Source organism: Myotis davidii, unplaced genomic scaffold (genome assembly GCF_000327345.1).
Source record: "Myotis davidii unplaced genomic scaffold, ASM32734v1 scaffold134, whole genome shotgun sequence".
NCBI classification, from domain to species: Eukaryota; Metazoa; Chordata; class Mammalia; order Chiroptera; family Vespertilionidae; genus Myotis; species Myotis davidii.
Genome location: NW_006288853.1, coordinates 1,926,236 through 1,935,119, shown reverse-complemented (window position 1 = coordinate 1,935,119; position 8,884 = coordinate 1,926,236). Strand labels below are relative to the sequence as shown.

Genomic DNA, 8,884 nt, shown 5'->3' with positions numbered 1-8,884 from the left:
CACTTTATCTATATTGTAATTTTGGGTCTCCAGAACATTGAGTCAACATGTTAACTGGAGCCCTCTGACCTTGGGATAGCCATGCTGTCCCTTCCAGGTAAAGGAAAAATGAGTCTTTTACTAGTAGGATTCAATTTTTTACAAGGATAGTAATTTAAGTAAGTATTTTTTAAAAAAGGCAAAGCAAGTAAATTTAGTATTTAGTATACTTCTGATTCACAAGGGGCAAACGCTGCCCCACCTCCAGCATAATTTTAAAACGCAGCAGCGAGAAGCTTTTGTTATTTCAAATTACATCTTAAAATTCCATTTCTGTATTTTAAGAAATATTAAACAAAATAACTTGTTTTGCCCTTAGGCAAAAACCTAAAATAAATACTTATTAACTTTTATTTGATAAAGCTTTCCATGTGATTTCAAGTATATTAAATTGGCTTTATTAAAAATCCTTTAAGAAGAGAGAATAAACTATTGAAAACATTTCAGGGCCCATGAAATGTCTCAAAGTTACTCCTTGGTTATAGTTTTGAAATCTAATTTGAAGGACCATTAAATATATATGTGTATATATGATTTAAAGATTATATACTTTTTGTAATTATTAAGAGATATCAACTAAATTAAAACTGATCTTTGTATATAAAAATTTCGGTCGTGATTATAGAATTTAGTCTCTTTTTAATCAGACCAATGAGTAACATATTTTGAATTCCAAACTTTTCAGAGAAAGCACAAGATTTTCTTAAAAATAAATTTATATACTTTAGGCATTTAGTTACCACAATTATAATTTTTCCCAATTTAATTTAACTAGAACTTTAAATTCTTAGCTGGCAAGTTAATATTCAGCAATTCTTTAGATTAATAAGAGCAGGTGCGTCCTTCCTTATGTAATTTTAAGTATACTGTATTAGTCTAATTTAGTATTGTAAGGGTTAAAGAGAAGAAAACAGGACAGAAAAATTTGTTTTGCTTAGTAGCAGCTTGCGGCCTTGAGTCCAGCATAGTTCAGATAAGTAAAAATTAACAAAGAACTCTTTCACTGCTCTCCCTGCCAACGGCCTTTTTTTTTCTCTCTGTATTAACCATTTGGATATTGGGGATACTGTTGCAGATCCGGTGGCATTTGCTGCAGCTGTGGGGTTAACATTCACAGGAAAGAGTCCAGGGGTCTCTACCCCTAAAGACGTCTTTTCTCTATCTCTCTGGCTACACATGGATTGATATATCCCCATCCATGGATTATCATCTGTGTCCCGCACAAAAAGATTACTTGGGGGCCGCTGGGCAGTTAAACTTTTGTTTGCTCTGCGAGGGGAGCAGGGGAGTGACTCTGGCAGGAAGCCTCCTGGTGAGGCTCCCCTGCTTTCGCCTCGCTAGAGGTTTTTTCTGTCTCAGTTTCAGTTTTCCTTGAGTTTTGAGAAAGTACTTTTGGCTTGTCAAAAACGGCCCAGGGATCTGTGGGGGCAGAGGGCTCTAGAGGGGAATAGGGAGGCAGAGGGTCTTCTGTTCCCCCGCCTGAACCAACAGTGGCGGAGAGAGCCTCTGGTATGGGAAGTGCAGGCTCTGGCGGGGCTCCGCTTAGGCAGGCTAAGATTGCTAAAATAGCAGGTGTGAGAGAAAGTGGAAAAGTCTTTCCCTCATGGACCTCTGCTGATCTTATCCTCTGTAATGCTTTCTCCCATGTACTGGGATCCCAAATGGGGACTTCTAGAAACCAAGGGTTACATGCTATTAGGACATCCCAGAGCTTTTGTAGCTCCTTTTCTGTTACTTTTACTCGCCTACTCTGTAACAACGCATGAAGCGCATGAGCCTGAGGGGCTCCGGCTGAGGGGGGAAGGTTTCCCATCGTTACAGAGGGTCACTCACCCATCCTGACGTGCCAGGGTCCCAGTTAGAGGCGCCAGATGGAACAGGGGGTCCCTCAGGGGTGAGGACAACGGAGCCCAATGGGCTGGGGCGCTTGCATTCACGACTCCGGAGACCAGGTTCAGAGACACACATCTAAGTTTATTGAGGAAGTACAGCCGTATATAAAGGGGTAAGCAGCCAATGCAATAGGGACACGCTTGCTAGGTTATGCAATGGCCGTGAGGGTCGGGGCTAAGAGTAGGTGGCTCTTAGGAGGGCGTTGCCACTTCCTGGTGTGCCAAGGAAGCATGTATGCTGGAGTGTGCTCACAGCGTTGCTTCGGCCCCAGCACTGAGATAAATCTCTTGAGCTCTGCCCACAATTCAGTATCATCAATATGCTACTTGTATCAGAATATCACTGGCCATTCAATTCATACATTCATACATATGCCCTTAAAATGAGAAGCACTCCTGATGGTCTGATTTGCCACTGCATGGGAATTATAAAAGACAACACAGTCTGACATAATTTCTCAGCAATAGCTGAGTATAGTATTATCAAAAAGTAGAAGGAATGGGTATAAAGGGGGAATTTTTATTTTTAAAGAATTACATTTTTTTTTTTACTATATTTCTTCATTGATTTCAGAGAAGGGAGAGGGAGAGAGAGAAACATCAATGATGAGAAAGAATCATTTATCGGCTGCCTCCTGCACACCCCCTACTGGGGATCGAGACCACAACTCAGGCATGTGCCCTTGGCCAGAATTGCAGGCCGACACACTATCCACTGAGCCGAACTGGCTAGGGCTAAAGGGGGAAATTTTAAAACTCTGGAATGGAAACTTGACTTAAGCTAGGCTAAAAGAACTTCATATATGAAGTTCTAATTCAAAACACTCGGTTTACATGGAATCATCATGTATTATAGGTTAAATTTAGCAAATTACTATTTTTCTCTAAGTCAAAAATGAATGATAATCTGTTATCCTATAATTTAAAAGGTTAATATGCAAATTGTCACCTTGAGAGTTTGACCAACCGGGAGTTCAACCACTCGCTATGACATGCGCTGACCACCAGGGGGCAGCGCGGAACAAAGAAAGGCCCCAGCTGGCAGCTGGGGGAAGGAAGACCCCGATCACTGGCCAGGCCTAGGGACCCTACCCATACATGAATTTTGTGCACTAGGCCTCTAGTTCTTCAATAAGAAAATTTGTGGGGTATTCTTGGTTTTGTTTTTTAAAGAATACTCAATGACCTGGCTGAGTGGTTCAATTGGTTGGAGTTTTATCCCATGCACCAAAATGGTTGCAGGTTCTATTCCTGGTTAGGGCACATGCTTGGGATTCAGGTCCAATACCTGGTTGGGAATCGTACAGGAGGCAATGAATAGACGTTTCTCAGATCAATGTTTCTCTCTCTCTCTCACTTGCTCTAAAAATCAATAAAAATATATCCTTGGGTGAGGATTAAAAAAATAGTAAGAGCTTTTTAATTTTTTAGGGATCAGATAGGGAGAAAAGATAAATGTTCATTTTTGTTTACAAAGGTGTAATCTATTAAATTGTTGTAGTTAAAGATAGTTTAAGAGAGAAAAAAGTTCCTTATATCTATAAATAAGAACTTAGAGGTTTTAAACAAAAAGGCTATAAAAATTTTGCTTTTTCATCAGTTCATTCGGTCACATCAAATTCTTTTTCTGTTTAATGTTTTTATTGATTTCAGAGAGGAAGGGAGAGAGATAGAAACATCATATGATGAATCATTAATTGGCTGCCTCCTGCACATCCCCTACTGGGGAACGAGCCAGCTACCCGGGCATGTGCCCTTGACCGGAATCGAACCCGGGCCCCTTCAGTCCACAGGCTGATGCTCTATCCACTGAGCCAAACTGCCTAGAGCCCATCTAATTCTTGTTTTCTTTGATCTTGGTTTGGTGCTTTTATGAACCCATCAGCTTCTCCATTAGTTCTAGAAATCCCTACTCAGTCCAGTGGTATAATCCTAAAGATATTTAAGCAATGTCATTAGAAGTATGTACTCCAAAGTGACTGTCATAATCCTCTCCACGAGTCTCTGAAGCAGTTCTTTGTTGAAGATGAAGCACTTCAGCTGACTGGAAGAGCTTTCAGGAAAGCCTCAAAGTAAAACAGTAACCTTGCTGGCTTTATTAGAGGTCCAGATATCTCAGCTATAGGCTTCTAAGTTAAGAAAACTTGGTTTTAAATTCATTTATCTGGACAGAATAAAAAATTTTATTAAAAAAAAAGTAATGCCTTTTTTTAAAAAAATATTTTTATTGATTTCAGAGAGGAAAGGAGAGACAGAAATATCAACGATGAGGGAACCATTGATCAGCTGCCTCCTGCACGCCCCCTACTGGGGTTCAAGCCCGCAACCTGGGCATGTACTTGTATGTGCCCCGACCAGGAATCGAACTGTGACCACCTAGTTTGATGGGTCAATACTCAACCACTGAACCACGCCAGCCGGACAGTAATGCCTTTTTTTCAGTCAAAATAATTTTGAGTATTGGCATTTTCATATGGTTCAACGTAACACATAATCTTTAGTAATATATTTCATTAACAGTAATGAAATAAGTCTAAGGGTGTTTTGAAAACAAGACAGCCAACTTTAACATCAAGCTCTTGTCAATTTTTGGAAGTTTAAAGCAATTATTTGTGGTATATTGTAATCTTCAGAGAAAATGCAATGCTCCTGAAACCCCAAAGGACTAAAGCCAAGGATAAAATTGGGGCATGGATCTAGCAATGAGAGCTTACAGACAGAGAAGCCTGTTTCTCCAGTGTCTTTGGATCCAAGTTTTTGGTCCCCCTCTCTTATATCCTCTTTTTCTTTCCTGAAGCTTTTTAAAGGCACTGAAAAGGAATGAAGACTACCTCTTAACCCTGGAAAAGTCTAGAATGGGTGCTTAGTCTAGAACATATCTAGATTTCTGCAGGGAAAATGCTTTTCCTTGACAAGCTTCTTTCGTAGCTCTTCCTACATCACAGATATGAGACCTTGAGAAACACAATTAGAGTATAAGCCTAGGGAAAAGGGACCAAAGAAATTTGCTTTAAGTCAGTTTTCAAATTGGGAGTAGGGTGGGAACTACAAGAGTAGGTTTCCTCCCATTTTCAACAGCTCTATTTTAGTATTTTGTGTATTGGATTTCAGTATACAATATCCCTGGGAAGAAAGGGAGAGGTTGTGTTGTTTTAAAAAATAAAGGCTGAAAGCCAGTGTCTATCTAGGGTTTAGGTTTCATATGGGGAAAAACTTTTCATTTTCACATGTAACCTAGTACAGCACAGTAGGACTAGAGGCTCCAGACAGGACTCAGAAACAGAGTGATTCTTTCTAGATTACCCTCTGCATGCTTTCTTAGAAACATGTGGCAAACACTGGCTGCTAGTTAAAGATCTGGGTTTTCAGGACCTCTCTCCTATCTTTCTTTTCCTTGAAGACATTCCTTTTTTACATACCCCAAAAGAATTCAAATCACACATTAAGGTAGCTGACAGGAAATAAATTGTATATGAATTAAATTTGAATAAAAAACACTTTAAAAAAATCAGTTGTTAACATGAAAGATGTAAACTAACCTGTTGTTGCACACTATACAAGGCCTGCTGAGGTTGTGAATATTGCTGGGGAAAAAGATTTTTTAAAGAAAAATATGAATATTAGTTTTATTCATTATCAAAAAGCAATACAAATACAAGCATATAAATATATAAGCAGAATTATACTAAAATTTTCTGGAACAGCTCAATGTCATCCAAAATAAACAAAATAGTGATTATACTCTGGGATCCAACAAGAACTGAATTTTGTTCAAATAATTAAGATCTCTGAACTGCCCAATTTAAGAGTTTGTCTATACAACTATACTCCAATGTCCTAGGCATATGTAATTTTTATCTCCAGAAAAAACAAAGCATAATAAGAACCCACAACCGTTCATTCTTTAAAAAGTGAAGGTGCCTACCCTTGTTACACAGATTTGATAGTTTTCTATGTCACATATCAAAACCTATTAGAGATTCACCTGTTGCAATGCAGCTGCTGCAGCTGCGGCTTGTTGCTGCAATGCTGCAGTTTGAGTTAACTGATAGTTTGCTGGGGTTTGCGTGGTAAGGCCTGCTGCCGCCAATGCAGTTTGCTGTGTATAAATGGTAGGAGATGCTCCAAGGAGTGATGGCTGCTGAACACCCAATGCAGCTAAAATGAGATTAAAAGGGGTGGGGGGAGGGATCAAGATTATTTGGGTCCTTTCCAGGAATTTTCCATGACAGTTATGCATTATGGTCTGCCATGGTTTAATAAAAACACAGAGAAAAATTTTCAGTAATGCTTGTTGAATTTAACTGATTTAATGTACCATACCAGATCCCAATGACTTTATATTAAATGTTCATGTAATGATATAAGAAAACATTCATCTACAAAATTAAAGTACAGAATGAACCTAACCAACCTTATCTAAACCAAGAGGCTAAAAGTACTCACAAAAAGTATTTTTGAAAAAACAAAAACCATATTGCTTGGAGAGAGGGGGTAAGTATTTTAGGAAGAGCAAAAAAAATTATTTTACAATAAAATTCCTGTTTTATCTTGAAGCAGATGATAATTTATCAAGGGCAATGTTCCTGAAAGTGATCCATCCATAATACTTCCTATTGGACAGAATATTCACTTACCTTTACTTTGCATTAAAAAAAATATGTAAAACTGAAAACAGACAAAAGCAACACTTTAAAAGCACAAACATTTTTAATTATAGTGCACTACTGTACTGAGTAATGAGAGTTAAATTAACCACATAGTGACTAAAAATGAATATTTACATAAGTCGAATAATTGGGTGGAGGGCACATAATGACAGGGTTAGGTACTTAATGTTTAACGGATGCTTAGACAGGGCTAAAAGCTGAAGAGAACACAAGAAAGATTTTTCTTGATGCTTTTATGCAATTCCATTAAATGCAAAAAAGCAATCTATTAAAAATTACAGTCTAGCGTTGCACTTCACCAAACTGTATCTCCTGAAACAATAACTAGCTTGCCAAGACATTAGAGTCTGACAAAAATGGGTCCAAGTTTTAAAAAATATAAGAAACAGTGGCCCTGCCCTGGCCAGTTTGGCTCAGTGGATAGAGCATTGGCCCGCGGACTGAAGGGTCTCAGGTTCGATTCCGGCCAACAGCACATGCGCAGGTTGTGGGCTTGATCCCCAGTAGGGGGCGTACAGGAGGCAGTTGATCAATGATTCCCTCACATCATTGATGTTTCTATCTCTCTCTCCCTCTCCCTTCCTCTCTGAAATCAATAAAAAGATATATTTTTAAAAAAGAAAAGACAATGAAAACGGTGGCCCTGGCTGGTTTGGCTTGGTGGATAAGGTGTCGGCCTATGTACTGAAGGGTCCCGGGTTTGATTCTGGTCAACGGCACATGCCGGGGGTTGTGGGGCTTGATCCCCGGTGAGGGGTGTGCAAGGGGCGGCCAATCAATAAATCTCTCTCATCAGTGATGTTTCTATGTCTTTCCCTCTCCCTTCCTCTTTGAAATCAATAAAAACATGTTGCCCTGACTGGTTTGGCTCAGTGGATAGAGCGTTGGCGTGCGGACTGAAAGGTCCCAGGTTCGATTCCGGTCAAGGGCATGTACCGTGGTTGCCAGCACATCCCCAAGTAGGGGGTGTGCTTAAAAATATATATAATAAAATAAAAACATGTTAAAATGTTAAAAAACAAACAAACAGTAAATTAAGCACATATTTTTACTTCAGAATTTCTTCAAACCTTTAATATGCCACCAAAAATTATAAATCTCAAAGACATTACCATAAAAGCAGTATTTGCTCATGGAATACTCCCTTTTCCATCTTGCTTGCATCAAGAATACCTTGAAAAATTGCTGCTCTGCAGCTATTAGTTAATAATCCTATAGAAAGAATATTATTAGTCTTTATAGGAACAGAATAGAGAACACTAATGAACTAACTACAGTACCTACTCTACAATATCCCAGAAAATCTTTAGGAGTGTGATATTCACCATCAATCAGTTGTTTAAGAGTACAGAGTAGAGAGAGAAACCAAGATGGCGGCATAGGTAAACACCGGAAATTGCTGCCTCCAACAACCACTTCAAAAATATAACAAAAAGACAAAATGGACATCATCCAGAACCACAGGAAGGCTGGCTGAGTGGAAATTCTACAACTAGAAGGAAAGAGAAAAGCACACTGAGATTCAGAGCAGCTGCAGAAGTGCAGAGGTTCGGAGGCACACGCGGCAGGGGCTGGCGACTGAGGACAGGGCTGTCTTTTTGAATCGGGAGGGAGTCACAAGCCCCCGACTGCTCTGAACTCCGGTTCCGGGAAGTCTCTGGGGACCCAGGACTCATACGGGGAGAAACTGGACTGTCTGGCAGCAGGCAGAAGTCGGAACTTGAGGGCGGCTTTCTCTCAGAGGTGCCTGCAGTGATTACCAGGACACTAAGACACGGGGCCCCTTAGGGCAGGGCTGAGGATCAGCCATAGCTGCTTGCTCCACCCTGTTGATTCCCTGAAACCTCACGCCACCTAAGCTGCAGCAGAGGCTTTTGCATATGAGAAGCCTGGCCCTTTGCAATCTGAAAATTACCTAACCAACTGCAGCTGGGCCAAACAGACACAGAACTTCCAAGAGAAGGCCCAAGGCCCCACAGCAGCTTGCATTGCTTCACAACTGGGCCTCATTTGGGCACCTCCAAACCCCAAACAAGGAAGGGGAATCTGCAGATCTCTCTATAGCTCCTGCTTGGTGGCCTAAGGCAGTGGCTGACTTTGCACCTCCTTGGAGATCCAAGAGCCATTATACCCAGTGGTAAGAGTGAGACCATCTAGATAACAACTCCTCAGATCCATAAGAGACACACTCAGGGTTCAGACTCAGTGAGCCCCAATGAAGCAAGTCCTGCCCCATAAGGGGGTCTCCAGCACAGCAATTCTCCCATTGAAGGCACAGCTGTT

The 8,884-nt window shown here is 40.3% G+C and overlaps 1 protein-coding gene across 1 annotated transcript in view; it reads right to left on the bottom strand.

Annotated features, from left to right (window-relative positions):
* The window catches only part of CCAR1 (cell division cycle and apoptosis regulator 1), a 58,900-nt gene that overhangs the window by 43,485 nt on the left and 6,531 nt on the right, over positions 1-8,884 (bottom strand). The window contains exons 2-3 of the mRNA XM_006760913.2: positions 5,917-6,089; positions 5,471-5,515 (exon numbers count right to left, since the gene is read on the bottom strand). Of these exons, the coding sequence (XP_006760976.1) occupies positions 5,471-5,515; positions 5,917-6,089 (218 nt within the window). The remainder of the gene's footprint in view (positions 1-5,470; positions 5,516-5,916; positions 6,090-8,884) is intronic.